Source organism: Mesoplodon densirostris, chromosome 4, assembly GCF_025265405.1.
Source record: "Mesoplodon densirostris isolate mMesDen1 chromosome 4, mMesDen1 primary haplotype, whole genome shotgun sequence".
Lineage (NCBI taxonomy): Eukaryota > Metazoa > Chordata > Mammalia > Artiodactyla > Ziphiidae > Mesoplodon > Mesoplodon densirostris.
Genome location: NC_082664.1, coordinates 65,479,927 through 65,499,071, shown reverse-complemented (window position 1 = coordinate 65,499,071; position 19,145 = coordinate 65,479,927). Strand labels below are relative to the sequence as shown.

The window sequence follows — 19,145 nt, the reverse complement described above, 5'->3', positions numbered from 1 at the left end:
GAGTGATCTAATCTCATACTTTTACATGTCCCTGTCCAGTTTTCCCAGCACCACTTATTGAAGAGACTGTCCTTTCTCCACTGTACATTCCTGCCTCCTTTATCAAAGATAAGGTGACCATATGTGCGTGGGTTTATCTCTGGGCTTTCTATCCTGTTCCATTGATCTATCTTTCTGTTTTTGTGCCAGTACCATACTGTCTTGATTACTGTAGCTTTGTAGTATAGTCTGAAGTCAGGGAGCCTGATTCCTCCAGCTCCGTTTTTCGTTCTCAAGATTGCTTTGGCTATTCGGGGTCTTTTGTGTTTCCATACAAATTGTGAAATTTTTTGTTCTAATTCTGTGAAAAATGCCATTGGTAGTTTGATAGGTATTGCATTGAATCTGTAGATTGCTTTGGGTAGTAGAGTCATTTTCACAATGTTGATTCTTCCAATCCAAGAACATGGTACATCTCTCCATCTATTTGTATCATCTTTAATTTCTTTCATCAGTGTCTTATAATTTTCTGCATACAGGTCTTTTGTCTCCTTAGGTAGGTTTATTCCTAGATATTTTATTCTTTTTGTTGCAATGGTAAATGGGAGTGTTTCCTTGATTTCACTTTCAGATTTTTCATCATTAGTATATAGGAATGCCAGAGATTTCTGTGCATTAATTTTGTATCCTGCAACTTTACCAAATTCATTGATTAGCTCTAGTAGTTTTCTGGTAGCATCTTTAGGATTCTCTATGTATAGTATCATGTCATCTGCAAACAGTGACAGCTTTACTTCTTCTTTTCCCATTTGGATTCCTTTTATTTCCTTTTCTTCTCTGATTGCTGTGGCTAAAACTTCCAAAACTATGTTGAATAAGAGTGGTGAGAGTGGGCAACCTTGTCTTGTTCCTGATCTTAGTGGAAATGGTTTCAGTTTTTCACCATTGAGGACGATGCTGGCTGTGGGTTTGTCATATATGGCCTTTATTATGTTGAGGAAAGTTCCCTCTATGCCTACTTTCTGCAGGGTTTTTATCATAAATGGGTGTTGAATTTTGTCAAAAGCTTTCTCTGCATCTATTGAGATGATCATATGGTTTTTCTCCTTCAGTTTGTTAATATGGTGTATCACATTGATTGATTTGCATATATTGAAGAATCCTTGCATTCCTGGAATAAACCCCACTTGATCATGGTGTATGATCCTTTTAATGTGCTGTTGGATTCTGTTTGCTAGTATTTTGTTGAGGATTTTTGCATCTATGTTCATCAGTGATATTGGCCTGTAGTTTTCTTTCTTTGTGACATCCTTGTCTGGTTTTGGTATCAAGGTGATGGTGGCCTCGTAGAATGAGTTTGGGAGTGTTCCTCCCTCTGCTATATTTTGGAAGAGTTTGAGAAGGATAGGTGTTAGCTCTTCTCTAAATGCTTGATAGAATTCGCCTGTGAAGCCATCTGGTCCTGGGCTTTTGTTTGTTGGAAGATTTGTAATCACAGTTGCAATTTCAGTGCTTGTGATTGGTCTGTTCAGATTTTCTATTTCTTCCTGATTCAGTCTTGGCAGGTTGTGCATTTCTAAGAATTTGTCCATTTCTTCCAGGTTGTCCATTTTATTGGCATAGAGTTGCTTATAGTAATCTCTCATGATCTTTTGTATTTCTGCAGTGTCAGTTGTTACTTCTCCTTTTTCATTTCTAATTCTATTGATTTGAGTCTTCTCCCTTTTTTTCTTGATGAGTCTGGCTAATGGTTTATCAATTTTGTTTATCTTCTCAAAGAACCAGCTTTTAGTTTTATTGATCTTTGCTATCGTTTCCTTCATTTCTTTTTCATTTATTTCTGATCTGATTTTTATGATTTCTTTCCTTCTGCTAACTTTGGGATGTTTTTGTTCTTCTTTCTCTAATTGCTTTAGGTGCAAGGTTAGGTTGTTTATTCGAGATATTTCCTGTTTCTTAAGGTGGGATTGTATTGCCATAAACTTCCCTCTTAGAACTGCTTTTGCTGCATCCCATAGGTTTTGGGTTGTCATGTCTCCATTGTCATTTGTTTCTAGGTATTTTTTAATTTCCTCTTTGATTTCTTCAGTGATCACCTCGTTATTAAGTAGTGTATTGTTTAGCCTCCATGTGTTTGTATGTTTTACAGCTCTTTTCCTGTAATTGATATCTAGTCTCATAGCATTGTGGTCGGAAAAGATACTTGATACAATTTCAATTTTCTTAAATTTACCAAGGCTTGATTTGTGACCCAAGATATGATCTATCCTGGAGAATGTTCCATGAGCACTTGAGAAAAATGTGTATTCTGTTGTTTTTGGATGGAATGTCCTATAAATATCAATTAAGTCCATCTTGTTTAATGTATCATTTAAAGCTTGTGTTTCCTTATTTATTTTCATTTTGGATGACCTGTCCATTGGTGAAAGTGGGGTGTTAAAGTCCCCTACTATGATTGTGTTACTGTCGATTTCTCCTTTGATGGCTGTTAATATTTCCCTTATGTATTGAGGTGCTCCTATGTTTGGTGCATAAATATTTACAATTGTTATATCTTCTTCTTGGATTGATCCCTTGATCATTATGTAGTGTCCTTCTTTGTCTCTTCTAGTAGTCTTTATTTTAAAGTCTATTTTGTCTGATATGAGAATTGCTACTCCAGCTTTCTTTTGGTTTCCATTTGCATGGAATATCTTTTTCCATCCCCTTACTTTCAGTCTGTATGTGTCTCTAGGTCTGAAGTGGGTCTCTTGTAGACAGCATATATATGGGTCTTGTTTTTGTATCCATTCAGCCAGTCTGTGTCTTTTGGTGGGAGCATTTAGTCCATTTACATTTAAGGTAGTTATTGATATGTATGTTCCTATTCCCATTTTCTTAATTGTTTTGGGTTCGTTATTGTAGTTCTTTTCCTTCTGTTGTGTTTCTTGCCTAGAGAAGTTCCTTTAGCATTTGTTGTAAAGCTGTTTGGTGGTGCTGAACTCTCTCAGCTTTTGCTTGTCTGTAAAGGTTTTAATTTCTCCATCAAATCTGAATGAGATCCTTGCTGGGTAGAGTAATCTTGGTTGCAGGTTTTTCTCCTTCATCACTTTAAGTATGTCCTGCCACTCCCTTCTGGCTTGTAGAGTTTCTGCTGAGAGATCAGCTGTTATCCTGATGGGGATTCCCTTGTGTGTTATTTGTTGTTTTTGCCTTGCTGCTTTTAATATGATTTCTTTGTGTTTAATTTTTGACAGTTTGATTAATATGTGTCTTGGTGTATTTCTCCTTGGATTTATTCTGTATGGGACTCTCTGTGCCTCCTGGACTTGATTAACTATTTCCTTTCCCATATTAGGGAAGTTTTCAACTATAATCTCTTCAAATATTTTCTCAGTCCCTTTCTTTTTCTCTTCTTCTTCTGGAACCCCTATAATTCGAATGTTGGTGCGTTTAATGTTGTCCCAGAGGTCTCTGAGACTGTCCTCTGTTCTTTTCATTCTTTTTTCTTTATTTTGCTCTGCAGCAGTTATTTCCACTATTTTATCTTCCACCTCACTTATCCGTTCTTCTGCCTCAGTTATTCTGCTATTGATCCCATCTAGAGTATTTTTTATTTCATTTATTGTGTTTTTAATCGATGCTTGATTCGTCTTTAGTTCTTCTAGGTCCTTGTTAACTGTTTCTTGCATTTTGTCTATTCTATTTCCAAGATTTTGGATCATCTTTACCATCATTATTCTGAATTCTTTTTCAGATAGACTGCCTATTACCTCTTCATTTGTTAGGTCTAGTGGGTTTTTATCTTGCTCCTTCTCCTGCTGTGTGTTTTTCTGTCTTCTCATTTTGCTTATGTTACTGTGTTTGGGGTCTCCTTTTTGCAGGCTGCAGGTTTGTAGTTCCCGTTGTTTTTGCTGTCTGTCCCCAGTGGCTAAGGTTGGTTTAGTGGGTTGTGTAGGCTTCTTGGAGGGGACTACTGCCTGTGTTCTGGTGGATGAGGCTGGATCTTGTCTTTCTGGTGGGCAGGTCCATGTCTGGTGGTGTGTTTTGGGGTGTTTGCGGACTTTTTATGATTTGAGGCAGCCTCTCTGCTAATGGGTGGCGTTGTGTTCCTGTCTTGCTAGTTGTTTGGCATAGGGTGTCCAGCACTGTAGCTTGCTGGTCGTTGAGTGAAGCTGGGTGCTGGTGTTGAGATGGAGATCTCTGGAAGATTTTCGCCGTTTGATATTATGTGGAGCTGGGAGGTCTCTTGTGGACCAGTGTCCTGAAGTTCGCTCTCCCACCTCAGAGGCACAGCACTGACTCCTGGCTCCTCAATTTGGGATGATTTGTTGTCTATTCATGTATTCCACAGATGCAGGGTACATGAAGTTGTTTGTGGAGCTTTAATCCGCTGCTTCTGAGGCTGCTGGGAGAGGTTTCCCTTTCTCTTCTTTGTTCTCACAGCTCCTGGGTCTCAGCTTTGGATTTGGCCCCGCCTCTGCGTGTAGGTCGCCAGAGGGCGTCTGTTCTTCGCTCAGACAGGACAGGGTTAAAGGAGCAGCCTCTTCGGGGACTCTGGCTCACTCAGGCCGGGTGGGAGGGAGGGGCACGGAGTGCGGGGCGAGCCTGCAGCGGCAGAGGTCGGCGTGACGTTGCACCAGCCCGAGGCGCGCCGTGCGTTCTCCCAGGGAAGCCGCCCCTGGATCCCGGGACCCCGGCAGTGGCAGGCTGCACAGGCTCCCGGAAGGGCAGTGTGGACAGTGACCTGCGCTCGCACACAGGCTTCTTGACGGCGTCAGCAGCAGCCCCAGCGTCCCACGCCCGTCTCTGGGCTCCGCGCTTTCAGCCGCGACTCGCGCCCGTCTCTGGAGCTCCTTTACGCGGCGCTCTTAATCCCCTCTCCTCGCTCACCAGGAAACCAAGAGGGAAGAAAAAGTCTCCTGCCTCTTCGGCAGCTCCAGAGTTTTCCCGGACTCCCTCCCGGCTAGCTGTGGCACATTAGCCCCCTTCAGGCTGAGTTCTCGCCGCCAGCCCCAGTCCTCTCCCTGCGCTCTGACCGAAGCCCGAGCCTCAGCTCCAGCGCCGCCCGCCCCGGCGGGGGAGCAGACAAGCCTCTCAGGCTGGTGAGTGCCGCTCGGCACCGCTCCTCTGTGCGGGAATCTCTCTGCTTTGCCCTACCCAGGTATGTGGGGAGTTTCTTGCCTTTTGGGAGGTCTGGGGTCTTCTGCCAGCGTTCAGTAGGTGTTCTGTAGGAGTTGTTCCACGTGTAGCTGTATTTTTGGTGTATCTGTGGGGAGGAAGGTGATCTCCGCGTCTTACTCTTCCGCCATCTTACCCGGAAGTCTCTCTTTAAATTTTATATCTGAATATTTATTTAAGTGATTAATTAACCTGGTTCATATTTATGCATAACTCCCTTCCCCCTTTGTATATATTTGAGAAAAAAAGCCTGAGCTGAAAAGAAGATAGATAGATTGACTGATTGATTTACTTATTTATTTGCTTGCTTGCTTGCCACGCTGCCCAGCATGTGGGATCTTAGTTCCCCAACTAGGGATCGAACCTGGGCCCCCTGCCTTGGAAGCTCTGAGTCTTAACCACTGGACCACCAGGGAAGTCCCCATATAATTGAGATACCCACACTTACAAGAATAGTGATTTGGATCATGAGGCTATAATATAATTCTCTGTTGATAATCTGTTGATAACCACATTAGTGCCTAATGGGAAATAAATAGCCTCTTGGTAACTGACCTTACAACCCAAACCTGAAGGTGGGACTATAGTCACATTATTTTTCTTATATTTCCAAAAAAAGGAAAAACTACTGGCCCTTACATTTTAAAACAGTCATACACTGATAACACTCATGAATAACCAAAAGTTTTTCACTGTTTCTTCAATGATTTTTAATCCAGTTAAAACATTACATTCTTTTCTTCTCCTTTAAAAGGCTTTTTTTTCTTTAAAGGTTGGAGAAAAAGAATTTAGAAAGGAATTTTTGTGACCAATATACACTTAAAAAGTTCTTTAGTAACACGTTATTTGTAAAAACAAACAAAGCAGAGAAACAAAAACAAAATAAGAATTATCTGTAATCTCAACACCCAGTGATAACTACTGTTTAGCATTTTGGTGTCTAGAGCGTTCTGGTGTCTAGCATTTATTAAAGTAGGTTAATACTTACAGATTCCCGAAGATACCCTTGTCCAGCAACATCATATAAACTGAGGCCTATTCTTGTTTGATGAAGCCAAACTGACAATAAACAAGAAAATGAAATATAATTATTAAGATCTATCCTTTAGTATATATATATGCATAAAAGGAGATAGATTAGAGAGACAAGCTAATTTAATGACTCTATAAACATATTTTTCTCACATATATTACTTATCTCATTAATCCAAAAATTGTTTGAAACAAAATAAATATACCATAGAATTAACTGCAGATATTAACAATTCTACCATGCCTAAAGTGACAATAAAGTTGATGCCCTTGAGAATACTGGTGTTCCACCAAAACAGGAGTTCTGATATTATGCCTTTAATGAAGCAGCTTTTATTCTACCGAGGTTAATTACCACAACCAAATATTAAAGCTGGTACACACAGGACTTGACAGGTCATTATGGAACTTATAGGAATCATAACAATTCCAACTTGTTTAATAAATACTCCTTGAGATGAAGCTACAGTTGTGAGTTTGAAACTATCCTCTCAGGCAACTCAACCTGTAATATATTGGCGAAATAAAATTACCAGTGAATTAAAGTATTTCAAATAACCATCCATTAAAACTCTTGGTTCAGCTTTTGATATATCTAGTTAGCTAGTATCTTCAAGATACATGAGACTTTTGTTTTGTTTGTTTTTTATAATAATGAACCCAAATGTATGATAGAAACTTTCAGCTCTAGTAAGTTCCAGGAGAGAATCATAATAATAGGAAAACAAATCTTGGTCAAAAGACAAGAATTCTGTTATTCAAATTTACTAAGAGTTGTTTGACATGGAAGGGATACTATAAAAGCACTGACTGGAAACCTACTTGATTCCCAGATAGAAGGAGTTCAAGTACAATGAAAATGAAATCACCTTTTCTCATGACATAATTAAAGAACTGCATGATGGAAATTCTTCCATAAGAATCTGTATGAAGGAGTTTAGCAAAGACTTTTGCTGCGAAAAATTGCCTAAGGAAAGGAAATAAAGATTAAATCATCTGCCAATATAATATAAAAATGACTTCTGTATGATTTAGCAGACAACAGCATAAATTCAAACAATTAAAAATCAAAGTGGGAAGAAAATCAAAGTGAGAACTATAGTTCAAAACTTAAAATATTAAGCCATACATCTTTAATTCTATTGTCTTAAGAATGAGGACCTATAATGCTGTAAATAAGCTATATTATTTCTTTTAATAACTTTATACCAATGTAATTTTCTTGACTAAATAATTTTATTAAACTTTATTAGTTTAATGAAAAGCTGACTCAAATTATCATATTATTGACTTAAATTTTCATTAACATTTACTTGAGGCATTTAAAATGCTTAACATAACATACTCCTTTGTTAATCATATTCTTACTTGCACTTTGGTCCAGCTTTTTCACCAACCTTTAAAAAATTTTCATAATTAATCATTGCTTCCTCTCCAATCATGGGTGGTGTCTGGTGCTTGTCCAGCAAAAACCATAAGTTCTTAGGAGAATTGCAGAAATTAAGATGTTATAATCAACAGAACAAAATTTAAAAACATAGTTAAATGTGTTATTTCCATTAAAGTGATAGACTACTGTAGGGTCAAAATGCAAGGGCTTAAATCCCAGCCCTGCTGTGTGATCTTGGACAGTAGATTTAAAGTTTCTGTTTCAATTCTCATCTGTAAAGTAAGGATAACAGTGTCTACATCATATAGTTACACAGATTAAAGAGGAACGGTATATGAAAATTTTAGAACTTAGTAAACACTCAATAAATGCTAGCTTTTTTTTTTTTTTTTTGCCGTGCCACATGGCATGCAGAACTTCCCTGCCCAGGGATCGAACCCACACCCTCTGCATTGGAAGCATGGAGTCTTAACTACTGGATCACCAGGGAAGTCCAATGCTAGCTATTTTTATCATGTTATCAGTAATCAAAAGGATAATAGGAGATGATCGTCTTTGTAATATTACTCCCTACAGTAGTGGTTCTCAACCTTGGCCACACATTAAAATCACCTATGGACTTTAAAAAACAATACAAAACTATCCTTGGGACACACAAGCTTTGCACCTGATTCTGGTGGGAACCATCGCTACAGAGCCTGTGCTTTCAGTCACTCTGCACTACTGGCTCCATTTAGGCACCCCGAGATCCCACGTGACACATGTAGTACAAATAAGAAATGGCGAACCTCCAAAGCAACCTTTTATTCCATTCTTACCTGTAATTCTTCATTATCTAACAGTTCCCTGCTTTTCCTTTGCAGAAAGACGGCTCTGGATTCTTCTCTTAATTTCTGTAGTAAGACCTCATCTTCAGCTGGCAGCTAAAAATACACTGTAGAGTTAATTTCTACACTTAAATTCTAGACTTGGGTTATGTGAAATGTATTTGGCCTCATAAACAACTATGTATGCTACTGTCTCAAAATTACTTTTTGAATCTCAATCTTGCTTAATTTCAAGTCATCATTTATTTAAAAAGTTCATTTAATAAAAAGAGATCCACAGAGAATTCAGCGATCAGTGAGGCCAGTTCTGCCTGGAAAAGGCTAACCATCTAGCCCAAGTTTCTTTACTTAGATCCATACAGGTTTACTTAAAAACTAAACACAACATTTAGTATGTGCCCACAATATATCAGGCATCAATACACAGGTTCTAATTTAATCCTACTAGCCCTGTGAGATGCATTTCATCATACTCAATTTAGAGGTGAGGAAATCAAGAGATGGATGACTTTATCAAGAACACATATGCAGTTAGCCAGTCCCAGACTAAAGATTTAAATCTTCAGAGTCCAAGTCTGTTTTAATTTCTTATGAGCTGTTTGGTTTGGTTCCCTGTACTCCTCTGTCCCCTCAATTTCACACCTAATGTTAATGACTTGCCCAAAGTTGTGCAACTAAAGTAACAAAATTTGAAGCCGGGTCTTCTGACATCAGGGATTTAGTGTATTTTCTCTTCTCCACCTCATTTCCATTACTGGATAGTTAGGTACCTCTCCCAATTCAGTAAACTTTAATGCTATTTCCTAGTGACTGCTAGGAGTAAAGTACTATGACAGGTGTTCAACATAGGATAACCATCCCCAAACTAAATGTATCAGAATGTCATGCTCTTATTTTACTTTATGACCACCACTTTTTCTATTTTCTCAATGTAGCTCAAGTTTCATTTTATATTTGTAGAGCACTGTTCCCATTGTAACCTTAGACTAATATAGAACTAAATTAGGATTGGCTGAAGAGCGACAGTTTTAGCCAAGTATGCTTTCTGAGACTGGGTCACCTTACTTCTTAGAGATAATTAAGCTAATGTCTACTAGTTGGCCTCCAAAGCAGAGGTTCGTCCTCCTGTGGTGATTTCCCTAAGCAGGGCTTTAAAATGACTCATTCTAACAACTTCAAACAATTTGCTTTGAGGATTTCTTCTTATTTTTCTGTAACTTTGCCCCATTACATGTAGCTAAGTAACCCACAGTCCAAATTGGGGGCTATGGTTTTCACTTTTTATTTCTAAGAACTAAGATGCCATCCCTCCCATCAAAAGGGATGGAGAAGGAATATGCATTAGGAGGTGAGGCTGGGGCTGAGACTGGGATTGTGCTCCAGTTGCTAGTCAACCAGCTAACCAGCTAAGGAGAGAAGTGGTGACCAAAGATGACAGGTGGTTTCTCTAAAGCAGTGGAGTGGAAGTAGAGGAAGAAGAAACAAGGGAAAGAACATCCCACAAATCCACATCTGCAGACCAGAAACCATCAGGGATCTGGAGGAGGTCAGAGAAGAGACGGAAATGGGGGAAAAGGGGATTCCCTCAGAAAACACAAGGGGACCGTTGGTACTAGAAATACAGGAAAGTTGAGTCCTGGGAATGGAGTAATGTCAGCACCTGAGGGCAGTTCCTGGGTTAGTAAGATAACGCTTTCACAATCCTGATTACATGAAATAATGAATATAAAATGCTCTGAAGTATGTAGACACTCAATAAATGGCAGTCCCCTTCCCACTCCCCCAGACTATAAAAAATTCTCAGTTGTCTAACTGCCTCTTATTAAGAAAGTGTGAAATGCAAAAAAGCAACAGCAGTATGTATGATGTGACCCCATTTTTGTTACACACACACACACACACACACACATATATAGAAATATGTAGAAGGATTCATGTAAAAATGTTTATTTACATCTCTGGGCAATGTTATTATGGGAAAATATCAACTTTACCTGTTTTTTCTCTTTTCCATGACAAACGTGGATTAGTCATATAATTCTTAAAAGGCTGGGAGACATATAATATTACAAAAAAGTTTCCAATAAAATGGTTCACATGTACACAAGTACAAATAAGTTTGTACTTGAAGAAATAAGTTAAAAGTATCTGGATAGGGCCTCCCTGGTGGCGCAAGTGGTTGAGAGTCCGCCTGCCGATGCAGGGGATACGGGTTCGTGCCCCGGTCTGGGAGGATCCCATATGCCGCGGAGCGGCTGGGCCCGTGAGCCATGGCCGCTGAGCCTGCGCGTCCGGAGCCTGCGCATCCGGAGCCTGTGCTCCGCAACGGGGGAGGCCACAACAGTGAGAGGCCCGCATACCGCAAAAAAAAAAAAAAAAAAAAAAAGTATCTGGATAATCTACCTCACTCCTTGATGCAAGCAAAACAAAATATTTACTTTCTTTGCAAATAATGTTGTAATTAATTGAGTTTAGGAGGTAACAGGTTTAAGAGATATTCAGCTAAAATTCCAAAGTTAACTTTTCTATAGTAGTTACATTTCCCATAATACTAAATAGGACTTATTCTTTTCAGTAGCCTTCAATTTCAGCTGTAAATATCTTTCTTAAAGTCTTACTGTTTTATCTATAACCCTTCTCAAAGCCTTCTTTACTGTTTTGGCACAAGGAAACATATAATTAAGTATAACTCTTCAAGTTTTCCACTCTCAATCTATTTTTCAGTTTAGCCTTGAGCAAAACATTTTACACCTTATGAGTAAAAGACAAAGTTAAAAATTGTGATCAGCCAAGTAAATCTAAGTCTTATAGAAAGCCAGGCAACATAATCCAAAAGAATACCTACTACTAACATCCATAATAAAAATTAGGAGGAAGGAAAAAGCCTACAGTTCAAAAAAAGTGGCAAATAAGAACTTTGTGTTCTTATACCTACTTATATGAAAAACCAAGATTTAATCAGGTCAAAAATAATAAGGTCAACTGGAATGAAACAATAAATATACAAAATTTAAAATATAATCCATTTGTTTATTTATAAAATGTAAGATTTTTAATCCCATTTGAAAAATGACATTTCATTTACAAACTCTGCAAGACATTTGCTTAGATACCACTTACCCTATAATAAAACCGGGGAATGGTCTTATAGAATTCATTTGTGTTTTTTCTACCTCCTTTCCATTCTGAGTAATACTTGGTAAATAAATCCATTTCTTCATCTTTTAATTCTTGTTCACTTTTTTTTTCTGGTAACAAAACACATTAAGGAGGGGAAAGCACTTTTAAAATCAAACAATATTTTTTTCAAGACATCTATACTCTATGGTCTAATTATACTACAAAAAAGGCCTTCACAATTGTACTTAGACACTAAGCATCTATATTAACTTTCTTGAAATACCAAGAATCACTATCTTCAACTGAAACAGCCTCCTCTACATCTTCAACCAGTTCTCAGATGCTCCCTCCACTTATTTTTATCACTATACTTGTCTCTTTCTCAAGTCATTGCCTCTCTTATAGACCTAACATGCTCTAATTCATTCAATCAAAAGTTCTCACTGAGCACCTACTCCAAACAGAACACTGCACTAGACACTGGGGCTAGAGCAGTGAGAAACTAGGCACAGCCCTTGACCTCATGGAGTTTCAGCGTCATAGTCACTGTTCCTCTACCTATCTGAAGCTCACACCTCAGGGTGCTATTACCCAACCTGCTTGCTGCTGGCAGATGGCCATCTCATTTAGCCATTCCTCCACCATGAACCATGAGACTGGTGCACAGCTTTCTTCACCTGAAATCATTAAGGAAGAATAAACATTTATGTGGGTGAAGGTACCCCCTCAACTCTGAAGGCTTTCACCTCTACTGTACTCTGTTCACTCAGCAAGACCACAGATCTTACCTGTTCCTGTTCTGGAATCTTAAACCCTAATATACTCTCAAAAATTTTCTCTCCTTCTGGTTGTTATTCAAAACCTCACTGCACTGGCACAAAAACAGACATACAGATCAATGGAACAGGATAGCAAGCCCAGAAATAAACCCATGCACCTAGGGTCAATAAATCTACAACAAAGGAAGCAAGAATATACAATGGAGAAAAGACAGTCTCTTCCATGAGTGGTGCTGGGAAACCTGGACAACTACATGTAAAAGAATGAAATTAGAACATTCTCTAACACCATATTCAAAAATAAACTCAAGGGCTTCCCTGGTGGCGCAGTGGCTGAGAGTCCACCTGCCGATGCAGGGGACACGGGTTCGTGCCCCGGTCCAGAAAGATCCCACATGCCGTGGAGCGGCTGGGCCCGTGAGCCGTGGCCGCTGAGCCTGCCCGTCCGGAGCCTGTGCTCCGCAACGGGAGAGGCCACAACAGTGAGAGGCCTGCGTACCACAATAAATAAATAAATAAACTCAAAATGGATTAAAGACCTAAATGTAAGACCACATACTATAAAACTACTAGAAGAAAACATAGAACACTCTGACATAAATTGCAGCAATATCTTTTTGGATTCATCTCCTAGAGTAATGGAAGTAAAAACAAAACGGACCTAATTAAACTTAAAAGCTTTTGCACAGCAAAGGAAACCATAAACAAAACGAAAAGACAACCTACACAACGGGAGAAAATATTTGCAAACAATGAGACCAGCAAGGGATTAATTTCCAAAATATACAAACAGCTCATACAACTCAATACCAAAACCTCCCCCCAAAAACCCAACAAAACAAACATTCCAATCAAAAAATGGGCAGAAGGTCTAAATAGACATTTCTCCAAAGAAGACATCCAGATGGCCAACAGGCACATGAAAAGATGCTCAATATTGCTAATTATTAGAGAAATGCAAATCAAAACTAAAATGAGGTATCACCTCATTCCGGTCAGAATAGCCATCATCAAAAAGGCTACAAATAAGAAATGCTGGAGAGGATGTGGAGAAAAGGGAACCCTCTTGCACTGTTGGTGGGAATGTAAATTGATACAGCCACTATGGAGAACAGTATTGAGGTTCCTTAAAAAACTAAAAATAGAGTTACCATATGATCCTATAATCCCACTCCTGGGCATATATATGGAGAAAACTATAATTTGAAAAGATACATGCACCCCAATGTTCACTACTGGAGCACTATTAACAATAGGCAAGACATGGAAGCAATCTAGACGTCCATCGACAGATGAACTGATAAAGAAAATGTGGTATATATATATACAATGGAATATTAATCCATCATAAGAATGAAATAATGCCATTTGCAGCAATATGGATGGACCTAGAGATTATCAAACTAAATGAAGTCAGATAAATATCATATGATATCGCTTATATGCAGAATATGAAAAAAAAGATACAAATGAACTTATTTACAAAACAGAAAGAGACTCAGACATAGAAAACAAGCTTATGGTTACCAAAACCTCACTGCACTTCAGCCTCATTGAGATCTTCAATTCTGTGATCTGTTTTCTCAAAAGTTTTTCCTCTTCCTGATCTCACTTCCTTCTCAACATGCATATAGTTGTTCCCCGAAACTCTTGCCTGCATTTCTGCCATATCTGCCTTGTTAATTTTTAACCTTGGACCAATTTTATAATCTGTTTACTGATGCTCAATGGTGCTAGAGAAAACTGCCAAATTTTGCAAATATTTGGTCCCACAAATTTATTTCACGGTTACTAATAACTCAGCCTCCCCAAACCACCAATACACATTTTATTTGCACTTGATGTCCTCTTGGTGACTGACTGCTCCAGACTTTCACTACATTCCTCAAGCCCCCTGTGTTCACCCTCAACAGATGAGAATCCCACCCAGTTCACCAACAACTGAGTCTACTGGGCATGGATACCCACAAACATCTAAGTGGAGTGGGAGGACAGGAAGGTATCAAATCTGCATCTTACTTTCTTCCTGCCAGTTTCAGGGGAAGATGTAGCTCTTCTCTCACCCAAGGCTGACCCCTCATTCTCCCATCTCCTCCGCAAAACTCCTTCCTTTCTACCTGTTGCCACACATAATTCCTTCTTCCTCATCCACTTTCTCAAATGAAAGGCCTGTGTTGGCGATCTCTACTTTCTTACCTCTCACTATCTCTTTATGCAATCCTGCCACTCTACGAAAACTGCCAGGGCAACATGTGACCTAATTGTTTAGTTTAATGGACACACCTGTCCTTGATTTCTCTGTTAAATTTGATACTGTCAATGATTCTAAACTTTTTGTGGCTTTAATGAGACCACACTCTGTTGATTCTCCTACTTTAGGGCTATTTCTTCTTTTTTCTTTTTCTTTTTTTATTTAACTGATCTACTTATTGTGTCTTTATTTATTCGTACAGTTGATTTACAATGTTGTGTTAGTTTCTGCTGTATAGCAATGTGAATCAGTTATATATATACATATATGCACTTTTTTATTTTATTTATTTATTTTTTTATTTTATTTTATTTTTCTTTCTTTTTTTTGCGGTATGCGGGCCTCTCACTGTTGTGGCCTCCCCCGTTGCGGAGCACAGGCTCCGGATGCGCAGGCCCAGCGGCCATGGCTCACGGGCCCAGCCGCTCCGCGGCATATGGGATCCTCCCAGACCGGGGCACGAACCCGTATCCCCTGCATCGGCAGGCGGACTCTCAACCACTGCGCCACCAGGGAGGCCCCTATTTTATTTATTTTTTAAAAAAATTTATTTATTTTTGGCCGTGTTGGGTCTTCGTTGCTGCACGCGGGGCTTTCTCTAGTTGCAGCGAGCGGGGGCTACTCTTCGTTGTGGTGCATGGGCTTCTCATTGCGGTGGCTTCTCTTGTTGCGGAGCATGGGCTCTAGGCGCGAGGGCTTCAGTAGTTGTGGCACGTGGGCTCAGTAGTTGTGGCTCGTGGGCTCTAGAGCACAGGCTCCATAGCTGTGGAGCACAGGCTTAGTTGCTCCGCGGCATGTGGGATCTTCCCGGACCAGGGCTCGATCCCGTGTCCCCCACACTGGCAGGCAGATTCTTAACCACTGCGCCACCAGGGAAGTCCCCTCTTCTTTTTTCTTAATCCTCTTCCTCTATCATTTCAACTTTCATAGTTTAACCTCTAAGCCCCAAACCTATGTCGCTAACCCAGACATTGCACTAAACTCACATATTCAAAACAAAATATTTTCATCCTCATGCTCCAACATACCTAGAATGACTTTCCCTATCCCTCACCTTACTACTCTTCTTCTAATTCCATATTTCCATCTCAATAAGTGGTACCACTATCATCCAATCACCTGAGCCCAAATCCCAAGAGTCACTTTCATTACATCATTCAACTATTCTAGGGATACACAAGTATATGTGTGAGTGGATGAGTGCATACACACATGCAGCTTTCAACAGTGTCAGGGATACTGACTCTCTCACTGAGATAAAATTGACCCCCCCCCAAAAAAAAATGAAGGTGAGGAAGCTGCCTATCCAGATATCCAGGAGGAACTGCATTCCAGGAAGAAGTAACAGCCAGTGCCAAAGCACGAAAATGGGAGTGTCCCTGGTGTGTGCAGGGAAGAGGGAGGCGGCCAGTGCAGTTGCAGCAGAATGAGCCAGAGGGAATAGCAGGAGATGAGGGACACCAGATAATGGGGGAGGCAGGCCACCAGGCCTCTGGAAAGACCTTGGCTTTCATTCTGATGAGGGAGAGAGCCACCAGAAGGAATTAAAAGGCTAATGCAGTAATCCAGGTGACAGATGGCGGTGGCGTGGGCCGGGGTGGCTGCAATGGAGGTGGCTAGGGGTAAATTTATTCTGGATATATTTTCTTTTTAGTCCCAGGATTTGCTGACACACTGGATGTGGGTATTGGAGAAAGAGAGCAGTCAAAGATGTCTCCAAAGGTTTTTTTTTTTTTTTTTTTTTGCGGTATGCGGGCCTCTCACTGTTGTGGCCTCCCCCGTTGCGGAGCACAGGCTCCGGACGCGCAGGCTCCGGACGCGCAGGCTCAGCGGCCACGGCTCACGGGCCCAGCCGCTCCGCGGCATGTGGGATCCTCCCAGACCGGGGCACGAACCCGTATCCCCTGCATCGGCAGGCGGACTCTCAACCACTTGCGCCACCAGGGAGGCCCTCTCCAAAGGTTTTGACCTGAGTAGATGCGATTGCCGGCAACTAAGATGGGGAAAACTATGAGTGAGCAAGTTAGGAAGGAGAGTGGGAGTTCAATTTCAGACAAGATTAAGATATTAGATCCAAGTGGCCATGTCAGGTAGACAATTATTGATAGATATATGAACCTGGAATTTGGGATGAGGTCCAGGCTAGAGGTATACATTTAGGAGACATTAGCAAATAGACATTATTTAAAATCGTAAGAAGGTGAGTGTAGACAGAGAATAGACACTGACCAAGGCCTCAGCCTTGGGCCCTCCAATGTTAAGTTCTTGGGAAGAAGAGGAAGAAAAAGTAAAGACTGAGAAGGGATGACTGGTGAGGTAGAAGGAAAACTAAGAGAGTGTGTCTCCCAGAAACCAAGAGAAGAAAGTATGTGTAGGAGGAGTGAGTGACCTACTATGTTCCTGGCAGGGGCTGCTGGCTGGTCAAGTAAAATAAGGACAACTGAGCACTGGAACAATGTGGGGATCACTGACAATCATGACAAGCAGGAATCAGAGACAACGACAGATTCAACCAACAACTCTTTTAACAAGTGTTGCTATAACGAGGCATAGCTACAGGTGGAAGTTAAGAAAGTTTCTCTAAGGTGGGAGAAATAACACCATGTTCATATGCTGATGGGAGTGAATGAGAAAGAAAATCTCATGATGCAGGAGACAGGATGACTGTAGGAGTACATCCTTGAGGAGGCAAAAATGGGATCTAGCACACTGATGGAAGAAACAGCCTTCAACAGAAGTACAACCTATATGATTTACTTACTATTTTATCATCTCTGCCAACACTAAAGTGTAAGTTCTACAAGGACAAGGATTTCTGTTTACTGCTACAGCCTAGGTTATCCAGATAACAGACATGTGATGGAGTGGGTTTAGGAGTGAAGGGGAGGAGAAAGCACAAGTACAGGTAAATTTTCCTAGAAGTTTTCCTATAAGGGGTGCAGAGAAATGTAGCAAAAGCTGGAGGGGGCTGTGAGATCAAATGATTTTTTTTTAAATGATGGAGGATATTACAACATGTTTGTCAGAGCTGATGAAAATGAACCAGTAGGGAAAGAAAATTTGATGGGGCATAAAGGAGGGGATAAGGCCAGAGTGAAGTCAGTGAATAAAAGAAAGAAACGTGATCCAGCGTTGGAGTACAGGGACTGTTGGCCAGTTCACCATTTTAACAGTGAAGGCAGAGTGCACGGTTGCCTATAGTGGGTGGGGAGTGGGGGGGCGCTGAAAGAAATGGTAAATGGGAACAGGTGCGATTCTTCTCTGATTGCTTCTACTTTCTCAAGTATATATACTAGTTCATCAGCTAAAGGTAAGGAGTAGATAGGACATACTGGAGGACTGGAGGTTTGGGAGATGAGAGGAACTGCCTTAGAGTGTAGGAGAGTGAATGTCTAGGGAAACGCGGAAGAAGTGTAAATGAATGACTGAAACACCTACTTTAGGTTAGTGGACATGAATTAAAAGTGAGGAAATTCACCAAGGTTCCGTTTTTCTCTAACCACTTTCAGCTGTCCTGGATGCAGTTGTGAAATAGTAAAGATAGTTTTAACCAGGTTGATTAACAAACGTGCCGTAGAGGGAAAGATATAAGGAAAAATGGATTATTAAGTCTAAAATGGATAAGGAGGGAAGTGAAAAATGTAACAGTAAAAAGGCGGTAGGGGTAATGGATTATAGGTTCTGGTAGGATCAAAGGGTTGATGGCGCCAGGACTCTCAATTATCCCTCACAAGTCTAGGTCAGGACCATGCAAGTGCGTGGCTAAGGTAGCTTTTCATTCCCGCAAATCCCTTCCCAGGGAAGTGTGGGTCAAAACTCTCTGGAGGGCTTCCCTGGTGGCGCAGTGGTTGAGAGTCCGCCTGCCGATGCAGGGGACACGGGTTCGTGCCCCGGTCTGGGAAGATCCCACGTGCCGCGGAGCGGCTGGGCCCGTGAGCCATGGCCGCTGAACCTGCGCGTCCGGGGCCTGTGCTCCACAACGGGAGAGGCCGCGACGGTGAGAGGCCCGCGTAACGCAAAAAAAAACCAACACAAAAAAAACCCTTTCTGGATCCCTAAAACACATCCCAGTCAGCCTCCTTTGTCAGGAGAGGTTTTACCGAAGCGAAAGGCACGGCTCCCAGGTGCTGCTCCTCCCCATCCATCCTCCCCCCACCTCCCGGAGTTTAGGGCCTGGCTCTCTCTGCGGGCGGCCCCTCCCAAACTCACTGTTTGGACTGGTGTTGGGCGTCGCTATCCGCCGGCGAAGAATTTCTTTCCAGTCCATGGCTAACTCCGGCCCAGCAGTTCCCGCATTTGCTGTTTACTAACCGCTCCACCCCCTGACAGCTCCGGCGTCAACACTGCCCAGCCCCGTAAAGGTTATGAAGGCCGCTTAATCGCCATCTTGGACGCGGGCGGAAGTCGACTAACCCGGCCAAATCGATCACCGTGACCACTGCGGAGAATACGGCGATCACGCTAACAGCAGGGAGAGCAGACGTGAAAGAAACGGAGAGGGAGCCTCCTTAAGGAAGCTTTCCAGCTTCACCACGCCGTATTTTAAAGGCGCAGAAGGGAGCCCGCCCTTTTATTTCATCTTGGCCCTTTGGCACTTGTGCGCCACG

General features: G+C 41.2%; 1 protein-coding gene across 3 annotated transcripts in view; it reads right to left on the bottom strand.

Annotated features, from left to right (window-relative positions):
• The window catches only part of PPP2R3C (protein phosphatase 2 regulatory subunit B''gamma), a 32,495-nt gene extending 13,522 nt beyond the window's left edge, over window positions 1-18,973 (bottom strand). Inside the window, exons 1-6 of one of the 3 annotated variants that reach the window (XM_060096311.1) lie at window positions 18,748-18,973; window positions 11,509-11,636; window positions 8,380-8,484; window positions 7,540-7,652; window positions 7,041-7,138; window positions 6,128-6,198 (exon numbers count right to left, since the gene is read on the bottom strand). In XM_060096311.1, coding sequence (XP_059952294.1) covers window positions 6,128-6,198; window positions 7,041-7,138; window positions 7,540-7,652; window positions 8,380-8,484; window positions 11,509-11,636; window positions 18,748-18,805 — 573 coding nt within the window. In that variant the 5' untranslated portion in view covers window positions 18,806-18,973. Of the gene's footprint in view, window positions 1-6,127; window positions 6,199-7,040; window positions 7,139-7,539; window positions 7,653-8,379; window positions 8,496-11,508; window positions 11,637-18,747 lie in introns of all 3 variants that reach the window. The other 2 variants (XM_060096312.1, XM_060096313.1) reach the window with 2 other exon arrangements.
• Between the last annotated feature and the right edge of the window lie 172 nt (window positions 18,974-19,145).